This window comes from Ambystoma mexicanum, chromosome 2q, assembly GCF_040938575.1.
Source record: "Ambystoma mexicanum isolate Mex_15411 chromosome 2q, UKY_AmexF1_1, whole genome shotgun sequence".
NCBI lineage: Eukaryota > Metazoa > Chordata > Amphibia > Caudata > Ambystomatidae > Ambystoma > Ambystoma mexicanum.
The window spans coordinates 130,155,577-130,168,253 of record NC_090924.1 but is presented as its reverse complement, the minus strand read 5'-3'; the positions used below and the strand labels follow the sequence as shown (position 1 = coordinate 130,168,253).

General features: G+C 49.1%; 1 protein-coding gene across 1 annotated transcript in view; it reads right to left on the bottom strand.

The window, feature by feature from the left end:
• LOC138569235 (BOS complex subunit NOMO1-like) overlaps nt 1-12,677 on the bottom strand; it is a 1,101,991-nt gene that overhangs the window by 512,458 nt on the left and 576,856 nt on the right. Inside the window, exons 23-24 of the mRNA XM_069647049.1 lie at nt 12,416-12,529; nt 11,942-12,069 (exon numbers count right to left, since the gene is read on the bottom strand). Coding sequence (XP_069503150.1) covers nt 11,942-12,069; nt 12,416-12,529 — 242 coding nt within the window. The remainder of the gene's footprint in view (nt 1-11,941; nt 12,070-12,415; nt 12,530-12,677) is intronic.

The following is a 12,677-nucleotide window of genomic DNA, read 5'->3' as shown; positions in this document are numbered from 1 at the left end:
GTTCCACGCCTAGGCCGTGGCTTAAGACCTCGATCAGCTCCTCTTCTGAGGTAGAGGCCGAATCTACGACGACGCCCTGCCCCCCCTTCTTCTTCCCCACGGAGGGTTTCACGGGGGTCCTATCGATGGGCACAAAAGAAGACTCTCTCCGAGGAGGCAGGGAGATTCTGGGCCCTGAGGTCGCCACCACTGGCGCAGCCTCCACAGGCTGAGCCAGGGCCGCCGCGACCGTTTCGATAGAGGGCTTGGTCGGATGGATCAAGGCCTTCACCACCTTAGGTGCGCTCACCGCCTTATCCTTGAGGGAGGGGGCACTGCCACGCTCCTCCTCTGCCTTAGAGCTCGACCGGGGCCTCTCCAGGAGCTTCGCCGGGTGCTCGGCCTTCCTCTTACCCGACCCAGAGCGTTGGCTCGTGGTTGATGGTGCCGGGGAGGGTGCGCCCTGCCTGGCGCCCGTAGAGCCCGACCGTTCGGCGCTCCCGGTGCCAGCGGACTCGCGGTGCTTGGCCTTATGTTGGGCCCCCGTCGCCGGGGCGCCCTCAAAGGTCTTAGAAGACCGCTCGGATTTCTTCTTCTTCTCGCCAGACGGGCTCTTACCCTCCAGCCAGTTGGCGAGACGTTGATGACGGTCCTTCATGGTCCGTTCCGACATGTTGCCGCAAAACGCAGAGTCCTTCTCCACGTGCGTTTTGTCCTCATGAAGGCAGTAAAGGCAGAAAGAGTGTTCGTCTTCCTTAAAGACGTTCTGCAGCTGGCATCCAGGGCAGACCCTGAACAGCTTTCCGGGCGTCGAGCTTCCCTTCTCCTGGGCCATCTCCGAGACCGGGCCTGAGAAGCTTCTGGAGTCCTCCGAAGTGTAGCTCTACGAAATCTTCACCCTTGAGGGGCACAGACGAATCCGACACGGGTCCCCGTTGATCGGATGTAGGATCGGTGGAGCTTGAGGCTCTTTTGACCGAAAGAATTGAAGTTTTTTGTGAAAAAGCGCGAAAAAAAGCACTAACGCTCGAGAGCAATAGCACGAGGATCCCAACACATGAACGTGCGGTAAAAATCTGAAGATGGCTGCCAGAGGCGGTGCTTAGGTAGAGGGCAGTCATTGGCTGTGGTCAGTATGACGCAGAGACCAGTGATTGGTTATTACTACGAAAGACAGATCAGAAACGAAACTGATACTGGTTTTTTCTTTACCGAGGATTCCCAGCCTGACGACGGGGAATATTCATGAGCATGTGAATCCATGCCAGACCCCATGCTGGAGAAAATAGTCCCTAGGTAAAGTAGTCCCTTCCAAGCCTCTTTTGGCTTGGAGCTTTTGCAGCATGGTCTGCATCAGGTAAGTTTGCAGCATGGTCTGCATCAGGTAAGTTTTAATCTATGAGCCTGGCGCCTATGGCGCCAGGACTGACTCTCCATATGAGCCTGGCGCCATAGACGCCAGGACTGCACCCAAATAGCCCCTAGAAGGGGTTGTTGGGCTTGCTTGGGATAACTTGCTGCTTGCTTCCGGGGTTGCTGGACTTGGTCTGGGTCCCCGGGGGTAGGCATCATGACAGGTATGGAGGAAAATAGACTCCATAGGACAGGTGGAATATAAGAATAGAGTCAAAAAGACAGAGCACCTATGAGAATGAATGAGACGAAAAAGGCTCCACTCATTCAGGATTTGAGAAAAAGTTCCAGAAGTCCAGCAAAAGGTGCTGGGGGTCTCACTAGGAGAGGGGGTGAAGCATACACATGATAAATCTCACAGCCTGCCATTGTTCTCCCCTTTCTTTTTACTTTCAGTTCTTTCCATGCTGCCATGTTTACATAGCATGTTGGAGCTTGGGCGGATCTAAATGGGATATTGGGCCTCATTACGCCCTTGGCGGTAGCCGTGCCGGTAAAAACGGCTTGGCTGCTGCCGGAGTAGTTTTTTTTCCCGGCGCCTGGCAATGGGGAATTACCGGGGCATTACAGCCCCAGCTGTCCCGGTAATTCCCCATAGTAAGGCGCTGGAAAAAATTACTCCCCATTCCCATTCGAGTCTCATAGTACTCAATGGGAAAGGGGAGTAAGGTCGCACCGGCACAATTCATGATGGTGCCGGTGCAACCGTCTGAATGCCGGCTGGTGCCGTTCCACCCACCAGGTCAGACCTGGCAGGCGGGAGGGCACCCGCCCGCAGAACTCGGAGTATGCCTGTCCGGTAACAACGATGCTGGTATCTTATAGGCACCGTTGTTACCGGACTGGCATACTCGTAATGAGGCCCATTGTTTTTCTAAGATGGTTGCAGAGATCCTGGGTGTGGGCAGTTTTTGTCTAGGGAAGGTTATTCCTATGCATGCAGCCTAATCTTTGCACCTTCCAATATAGCCACTGGTGAGGTGCTACAGTTATTAAAGGCTGCAGCAGGACCAATCTTTTATTGCCTTGATTTGCAATACTAGAACATTTGGGAGAAGATTGTTAATAATTGAATTATTCAGGGCTTCCTTACAGCTTCACTCTGCCGGGCTAGCTTCCTGCTGCTGTCCGCCTCCCCGCTAGCAACCTCGGTGCTCAGCGGCGGGCCGGCACTCACCCACAATATGGAGCTTTCTGCTCCGTACTACGTTGGCTGCGCATCATGGAGTGGGGCCAGCAGTGCGTCTTTGTTTTTCTGAAGCCGTGGAGACCTGAGTAGTCACAAGCGTTGGTGGCTTGCTGCACATGTGCCGATTTTTGCATATTCTTTTGTTCAGTTTATGGCATATTTTCCAGGTTTACTGGCATTTTGGCGCAGAGCTAACCAGTTCTGGCTTTGACTATTGATTCCCTAGTAGGCCGGCTATCTAATGTCTGTCAGGATCTTCCCAACTCTCCCAACACAAGCCCCGCTTAGTATTCTACAGGGTGTTTGGTATAGTGCCTTGCACTTACTCTGTGGTATACGCCTAAGAACAGTCACGCGCACTCTGACACCCCCTGCCCCTCTACTCTGCCTTGTTCCTCTCCTGGATTCCTCGATACAAACCTCGATCCCTTCTGGTTTCATTCCGTGTGTCCTCTGCCTCCCACCCTTTGATGTTAACTCTTATCCCACTTCATCCTCCCACTCCAACCTCCTCCCACGTCAACCACTGACACCACCACCACCACCTCCACCTCCTCCCTCACCACCCCCCCCCAACATCTACCACCACCACCTCCCCCAACATCTACCACCACCACCTCCCTCACCCTCTACCACCACCACCTCCATCTCCACCTCCACCTCCCCCCACTCCCTCTGCCACCACCTCCCCCCACTCCCTCTGCCACCACCTCCTCCCACTCCCTCTGCCACCACCTCCTCCCACTCCCTCTGCCACCACCTCCTCCCACTCCCTCTGCCACTGTTAGGCAAAGTTTGTATGCAGTACACTCTGGACCACTACACACAACTATGACTACAGGTGTAAGCAAAACCAACCTTTGGTATAAGTCTGTACCACACTGTTTTTGGTAGCGAGCTGAGCCGCCAGGCTTATCTCAAGAGGGAATGTGAGCTGTAATGATGTTACACAGAGGTCTACAATCACAAGTATTCAAATAGACTCTTATACTCAAGGTTTCTTGGTAAAACACTTATTAATTTATTACACAGTCCATTAGAAAACATTCACTAAAAGGAGGCAATAAAAATCACACACATATTCTACAGTACTTCACACTATCCGGTTCTGAGGCATTTAAACTACTTTGAAGGAGGAGCAAAATGGCATTTAGAGCATTTGAAGTAGGAGCGAAAAGGAATAAGTTAATAAAACGAATAGTAGAGTTATTCTTAAACAGTGCAAATAGCTTGAGTTCACCAGAAGAGTTGATCCAATGAAATAGGTAGGCCAAAGTCAATGGACTAGAGTCTAGTATCAGTAAAAACGGTTCTGGTAGTTAAATGGAAAAGTCTTTGCCACGGTTCTCAGAAGTAGTTCATAGAAGAAAGATTCATATGTCGGATCACAAGCTGATTAGGCCTGCAGGTTGCCAAAATTTCACGCACTTTCGCAGTAAGAGGTAAGTTCTCTCAGTCGGGTTTTCACAGTACCTTATATTGAAGAAAACTATGCAGCTGGAGACTTCTGTTCCTGGCAGTTCCTACAGATCTCACTGTTGCTGAGCCTCCGTCATGGGGACAAGAGGGAGGACGTTGGGGGACTCCTGCAATGCACGAGGACTGGTCAAAAAACTGGCAAATCTTCGATTCTGGTAGCTGTCGTCAAGCACACAAACTGGTGTCCTTCTCCCTGGCTATTCGGTTTCCTGCAGAACTCTGAGGAAAATACAACCAGCTCCGAGAATGGTATCCAGGTGGCTTACGAGTGGATTGGTCACACCAACTCAAAGGGAGAAGTCGTCCTTGAAGGGCTTCTCTGTCGAGATGAACTTGGCGATTCGGACCTGCAGCAGGGCTTCACCGGGGAAACCAACGGTCCAGGCGTTGCAGCAGCCGTCCTCATCCAGCTCGTCTTCGGTTATTTCGTTCCAGTGGTCGACTCTGCCTTCCAAGCCAAGAGACTCACCTTTTAAACAGTTTTCCCCCATTCATTCCAGCCTAGCTGCCACTCACCCAGCAGGGTGGCTGTCCTTGCCGGACAGTCAGCCAGCCAATCACGTCAGAGTGCATTTGGGTCTCCTAGGAGACTAAGCATAGGGAGTTTCGGACACCTCCCTCACTTCCTGCCCACCCCAGACACTCAGGCGCCAGAGGCGGTCTTCAGTCCTGAAGCCCACCAAAGGCGTAGGAACAAAAGGGACCAAACCTAGTTTGGTGCGCAGAGACAAACTCTAGAAGGACTGTTCCATAAAAGAAATGGCGAAAAAAAAAGACTGGGACCTGAAAAATATGGCTCCCGGGATGTAACGCCAACAGTGTTCGCGGTTGGGAAAAATCATGGTAGTTTGTTGTAAAACCACTGCCACCAGCCATTTCGAGAGGAAAGGGTAGCATTTGACTGCTAAATGAGTTTCTAGACATAGGTGATATCAAGTAACCCCTCCAGGACTCTATTGTAAAATAGTGTATGCTGGGTCTAGGAATTTGGAAAGACTAGGAAAGTCAATTTCACTTTACTTTCTCTGGGAAACAGTAGTTTATCCCAGAGAAGGTATTTAAACCTTGCAACAGCCTGAAAGGCTTCCCTGTGTCACTGCACTGAGGGTGCTGTGTGACACACATGAAAAGATGACGCCTTAAAACTCCAAAATCAAAAAACACACAAGAGTAAAACACACAGAATTAAAAGTTCAAAGTCTCAAAGTGCAGCAAAAGAATTGGAGGGCTCTAAGGTGGGAGAAATTGGCACATTTATGAGAATTCTTCCTAACAACCACCACCTCCTCCCTCTCCCTCTGCCACCCCCCTGCCTCTACCACCGCCACCTCCTCCACTCCCTGTACCACCACCACCTCCCTCTACTGCCACCACCACCTCTCCCTCTACCCCACCACCTCCTCTCCCTCTACTCCCACTACGACCACCCCTCCTCCCACTACCATTACCCCTCCTCCCACTAGCTACTACCCCCCCTGCCACCAGCTAACTACCCCCCTCCTCCCACTAACTACCCCCCTCCTCCCACTAACTACCCCCCCTCCTCCCACTTACTATCCCCCTACGCTTTTGGTTCAAGACTGTGGCCAGGTCCTAAAATGGGTGAGCCACAGTCTTTTATTCTGTCCAATGTCCTCCCACTACCATTACCCCTTCTCCCACTGCCACCACCCCTCCTCCCACTACCATTACTCCCACTAACTTCCTCCCCCTCCCCCCGCGAACTAGCCCCCCTCCTCCCACTAACTACCCCCCTCCTCCCACCAACTACCCCCCTCCTCCCACCAACTACCCCCCTCCTCCCACTAACTACCCCCTCCTCCCACTAACTACCCCCTCCTCCCACTAACTACCCCCCTCCTCCCACTAACTACCCCCCTCCTCCCACTAACTACCCCCCTCCTCCCACTAACTACCCCCCTCCTCCCACTAACTACCCCCCTCCGCTTTTGGTTCAAGACTGTGGCCAGGTCCTAAAATGGGCGCGCCACAAAGTCTTTTATTCTGTCCCATGTCCTCCCACTACCATTACCCCTTCTGCCACTGCCACCACCCCTCGTCCGACTACCATTACTCCCACTAGCTACCCCCCTCCTCCCACTAACTACCCCCCTCCTCCCACTAACTACCCCCCTCCTCCCACTAACTACCCCCCTCCTCCCACTAACTACCCCCCTCCGCTTTTGGTTCAAGACTGTGGCCAGGTCCGAAAAAATGGGCGAGCCACAAAGTCTTTTGTTATGTCCCATGGCCATTTTGTCCCTTGCCTTCACCCAGCTCGAGTAACCCAGGTTTTCCTTATTTGGGTATGCAGCCTCCCGTGAAAACAGATCTCGTTCGCAGGCTTCTGCCTGTCACGTGTGTGCCCCCAGGAAGCGGGTTGGGACGGTCTGGTCCCAATCCACAGTACTGGTGCCAGGATGTCTGGAGAGCCTGAACAACTGGGACCACTGTGGACCGTGATTGGTCCACAACTGGGATGCCTGCATGAGAGAAGATCTTCGATTGGAAGACCTTGATTTTGGCGCAAAGCTAATCTTGGATAAGAGAAGGTGCTCTTCATCCATTCCAGGCCGATCACTTGAGCTCTCTCTGAACTACAGAAGGAGCCAATTATCCTGCACCGAAGAAACAGACCCGTGGAACCGCCAGAGACGCTCTGGAAGGTTTGGCACCTTTCACCCTCTGCTGTCCAGTCAGATCCGTTTTTCTCATCATTCCAGAAGGCCTGCCAAAGGCGCGTCACCCCTTTGGAGTAGTGGGAACAACTACTCTCAGAGCCCCGTTTACCTGCCGAACGAGCCTCTGTGGAAGTGTTTCTGGGCCATCCAATGAACTGTCCAGCTCTACCTCAGGTTATCCCGCAGAATCGCTGCTGTCTCGAGTTGAAACCCGAGACTTGGACATCGCTTGCTTGTGGTCCCGCACACCACTCTCTCCCACCAAATTTTGCAGCCCTAGCTCCTCTGGGTCCCAAATATGGGGCAGATCCTACTCAAATAGTGGGAACCAATTCGTCATCACCTCAAGCCCCTTCCTGACTTGCTACAGCTCTCCCAAGAAGACCAGCTTTTTGTTCTGCCTGTGCGATTGTGTGTTTTTACTCACAACTGTACTGTTGAGCACAAGGTTCCCCACTTCTTAAGGCTGAACTCAAAAGTTAGGGAAAGACTCTGAAGAATTGTCTAATGCTCCTAGTGCGTTAACCCACCCTTCTCTTTACAGGTTGTGGCTGTGTTACTCCTTTGTTTCGCATTAGGAAACGTATTGAATATATGTTATATGTTATATAGTAGAGTATTTTGTGTGGCAACCTTTTATATAACTGAAGTTTACTTGTGTATTCGTCCGGCCGACAATAAATGTATAAATATTTTTTATATACACTTGTCTAAGAGTAATTTGTGGTTCGTTACTGTGTGCACTCATTGTGGGCTTCCGATGACTCTCACCCCTCCTGAGACTTAGTCTTGACCACCTGCCAAGCTACCTATATTAGTTAGGGTTGTCCAGAAGGTTCCCCTGTTTCACTAACACCAGGTCAGAGTGTAGAAATCCATCTTAACAATTTGCCTACTTATCACTGTTGCCGACCCCCTCACCCTACCAACACAATTTGCTATATCCAGACCAGATTGCAGAGCCTGGCGGGATACCGCTTTGTCATCATCCACCAAGCAGAGAAACCCCCTGCAGGATGTGCTCTGCCGCTTCTTGAATCGTCCTCCTGAGGACATGTGTGTATTTGGCGAACGCACAGGAAGTGTTGGCAGCCTTGAGAGCCACACTGCTACGTTCTTAGCTAGTGCGTTGTATCTTTTAGACTTTGTCTTCTGGCAAATTAGAGGTGGATGTATAAGGCCTTGCAGAGAGTGTGCCCACCAGGGCTACTAATCCTTTTGGTGTTGGATGAGTGAATTGGGAGGCGAAGTGTGGGGGATGGGGGGGGCTGTCACCATCACCAGAGCAGATCCTACATCTTTCCTCGCTCTGACAAATCTGAGCCTTGCCGACGGCAATGTCGACATGTCTTCTTTTGGGAAGAGGGCGCTGAGGAATGACTCCATGACTCCTGGAGTGCAACCTCTTTTTGCCCTTTACACAGTGCCTGTCGTGGGTTAGGGTCTTCAGTGTTGGGATCGGACGACTGTTAGGGTGCATTCTCAGAAATGTGCTAATTCCCCCCACCTTAGAGACCCCCAACAACTTTGCTGGATTTTGAGGACTTGATTTTTTTTAAACCTGGAGAGAGCGAGACCCTTTTTCCCACTCCCTCATGTATATTTATGTGATTTCTGGACTTTGTGTTTCTTTTGGTTGTGGAGTCTGAAACTCCATAGGCATCATCTTTACATTGTGTCACACAGCACCTTCAGTGCAGTGGCTCGGGGAAGTCTTTCAGATTTCCCAAAGGTTTAAATACCTTCTCTGGGATAAACTACTGTTTCCCAGAGCAATAAAGTGAAATTGACTTTACTTACATTTGTAACTTTCTAGACCCAGCAAACACTATCTTACAATAGGGTGCTGGAGGGGTTACCTAGTATTCCCCCTTTGGTCTAACTTCTGATGTAACAGGTTTATGTTACCCTTTCCTTACTGAATGGCTGGTGGCAGTGGTTTTGTTTTAACTTCCGTGGTGTGCATTTACCGCAGGCTGCGTTCGCAGCAACAATAAAGCACCCAAGAGTGCCATTTTTGTCAAAATGGCCCTGGTCATCTTGTTTTGCCTTTTTTTGTGGAAAGGTCCTTCTTGAGATTTACTCTGCGTGCCAAAGCAGCTTTGGTCCCATTGTTCACTTTGACGGGATTCACTTGAGAAGCCTGCCTCTGGCTCCAGGGTGCTTGGGGTGGGCAGGAAGGGAGGGAGGTGCCCGAAACTCCCTGTGTTTAGTCTCATAGGAGACCGAAATGCACTCTGTGGTGATTGTCCGGCAAGGGCAGCCACCCTGCTGGGTGACTGACAGCTAGGCTGGAATGAATGGGAGAGAACTGACTAAAAGGCAAGGCTTTTGGCTTGGAAGGCAGAGTCGACTACTGGACGAAGGAACCGAAGAAGAACTTGAAGAGGACGCCTGCTGCAACTCCTGGACCGTTGGTTTGCTCGGTGAAGCCCTGCTGCTGTGCTGAAACCACAAATTCGTATCGACAGAGAAGCCCCTGCAAGGACGATTTCTCCCCTTGAGTTGGTGGGAGCAATCAACTCCAAAGTAAGCCACCTGGACATCCTTCTCGGAGCTGGTTGAATTTCCACAGAGTTACTGCTGGAAACCGTAGAGCCAGGGAGAGGAACACCAGATTGTGTGCGTTGCTTTTAAGCTGGCCAAGAGCTCCAGGAAGATCCTCCGGACTCCCACAAAGCAGGACTGACTGGGCCTCAGCCCCCTCAACAGAGTGCGGGATCCCAGAAGCAAGGAAAGTCCATCTCGACAGGCAGGAACCACAGTGTTGCTATTTGCGGTAGTCGCGAGGAGCTGAACACTGAAGTGCCACTTGTTGGAAAGGTTGCCAGTTGCGAGCGGTGACTGTCCCATTGCAGTGCAGGAGTCCCCAGAAGTCCTACCTCTTGTCCCCACGACTGCGGCCCAGGAACAGAGAGATCTGCAGAGCTGCACAAGAACAGAAATTATCTGCTGCTCTTTTTCTTCAATACAAAAGGTACTGTAAAGTCTGAGAGAACTTACTTCTTGTTGTAGAGTTACTTGCATCTTTTACCTTTCTCAGGTCTAACAGCTTGTGGCCCATTTTATTCTTCCCTTCTTCAAAGACTTCTAAAACATTGTGCAAAGACTTTCTACTTACCTGCAAAGAAATACTTCAGCTCAGAGACGTTTGCCTATTGACTTTGGCTTAGCATTTTTCACTGAATGACTCTTCTTGGAGGACCTGAAAGTATTTGCCTGCTTCAGAATATTTGTGGTCTCTTGTATGTTCTAACTAACTTTTCCTTTGATTTTTTCCTACATGATTCTGAATATAACAGTGATATATTAATGTCCCCAGCACCCTAGTATTTGAAGTCACCTGAGGGTGTAGACTGTCTGTGGGCCATCCCAAAAGGGTATATACTATGTTCAAAACATTAAGAGTGTATGTCATGAACTGTATTTGATTGTTACTTTTATATTGCTCCCTTCTGAAGAAGGCTTACTCTGACTGACTGATGAATAAATTAATAATTGTTTATTCAAGAAACCTTGTTTTTAAGTGTTTATTTGAATACTTGTCACTGTGAATCTCTGTGTAACTCCCCTACAGCTCACATTGACCCCTCTTGAGATAAACCTGGCTGCTCAACACGCTACCAAAACTGTGTAGTACAAACTTATATAAAAGGTTGGGTTTCCTATACCTGTAGTCAGAGTTGTGTGTAGTGCACCCAAAGGGTACTGCACACAAACTTCGCCTAACAACGACCTTGTAGCGGATCGGGCCGACGACTGACAGTGGACGGCCCACCTTCAATTAAGCAGCCTCTCAAAGATTTAGGGTTCATCTTTTGACACGACACACAGTCCTTGGTCACGTGTTTGGCATCTGGGCACCAAACACAAATACTGTGCAGGTCGGTCAAAGAAATTTTTGAATTACATTTGGGATCTCTTGAAACCCGAGGGTTTTTGAAGCAGACATCGCAATCAAATAAATGTTGAAGCAAATTCGTATTGACAAAAACATTCTCAGACGAGAAGCAGCGTGCCGAGCATGCAGAAAAAAGGAACCGAGGTACGGGGGCGTAGTGACACAGTATATGTAGGGCGACCGACATCACATTCTGAGTCGACGAGCGACGCTTTGAGTCAAGATGTATCAACGGCCGAATCGAGATGCACTACGCCTCCTGTCTAAATGTTTTCCGAGCAGCTGAGGCTGGGAGGGAAATCTATCCGATGAGGAATCTGCAGGATGAAAGCAATCCATTGAAATAAGGGCACCAAGTATCCGAATCGCACTTCACTGTTGGGTGAAGTGTGTAGTTTTAACAATGCAAGAAATTCCCAAAGGTATACAGTCTCTCAATAATGATAGTCTTAGGGAATGGTCAGTTTCCCCATAGGAAAGTACAAAACAGGCAAGGGAATTAAAGTAGAAGGTAAGTAACCTCCAAAACGTCAGGTCGGGGTTCAAAACAAGCAGAAAGAAAGGGCGTTCCATAGAAGTCCATGGGAGGAAAGCTGCAAAAAGAAAAGATTTCCCAACAGGTCCCAAGAACTAAACACTCAGGACAGTGCACTTGCGATACCAACATGGGCTTCCCACATTCTTTGCAAGGCTTAAAACCAAAGGACTTTCAGTGGAGGCATGACACCAGCCAAATTCACAATAGCAGTGGTTTTCAAAATCATCCTCATCGTCTGGTAAAATGGACCTGAGGTCATGGGGCAGAGTTGGCTCCATAAATACCACACATTGACACAAAATACGCTTAGCAAACAGAGTTGCAGTGACCCACTGATTGCTGAAGTTTCCAAAGTTTGACTTTTGCCTGGAGGATATTTCTAAGACGACGCACCTGTGGGAGGAGGGGAGGAGTAGTCCATTAGAAACCAAGGAGCAGGAAGGAGACTTAGAACCTATCTGTCAAAAAGAAACCAAGGCACAGGGGCACCTTGCAATATGACATATGGTGTCCTGCTGCGCAGGGCTAGAGATTTGGTCTAATTGATTTTAGAAGGAATCTTGTAGGAATTGTTGGTCTTGGAAAGAGAAAGTGGTAGCCAAGGAGATAGACTGACGAAGATGGGCTCATTCAAGATTCCTTTTCCTCCATAAGTAGGATATATCTGTGGGAGCATTTGGACTTGTTATTTCTGGTACGAGTTCCCACTCAGTTCTATTTTTTGTTAGTTCTAACGAAAGAGAGGCGCTTCTTCAACTAACCTGTAGGCTGTTCTGTAACCTGTGATTGTCAGTTTCAAGTTCTGACCCTCCTGCACCTCAATCATCTGAGACGATGGCTCGAAGCGAAATTCTTTCATCATAGGTTTAAAATAGTACTGGCCTGGGCTCTGAAATGACAGACAACATATGTTGGCATGGTGATTCCCACGACATATTATATTAGAAAATGAATACATGTTGTATAAATCTAGCCTTTGCCTATAAAATATAAAATATAGGGGAAAAGTACTGTGCAATTCCTTCAAAGGAAAATGAGGCAAATGCCTCAGGTAGGCAATAAATGAGCCAAAGCAAGGTAAGCAAACAAGGCAAGATGTGCATCTTCATGTAAAGTAATTGGGTTCAGTTCCAAAAACAATCACATTGTTAAGTTGTATGATTGGCATGTTATTCTTAAGGTAGTTGGATCAATCACAGTTCGATTTGGTCTACTGATTACAGATGAAGTATTACCAAGTTCAGGAAAGTCAGCATGCCGTTGTCGTGGGTTAGAAGGTTTGAACGGAATACGCCACCACTGAGGGACAAGAGAACTCCAGCAAGCGGTTGATCATCTTCTGATTTTATCTGTTTAATAAGAGAACATGAACCAGTTAGGGATTTGCATTACAAATAAGATAAAAGCACAATCAAACAAAGAATTCCCAAATTTAAGAGTATTAATATACATTCTGTGGTTGGACAGAAGGAGTCGTCAGACACATTGAGGACATTC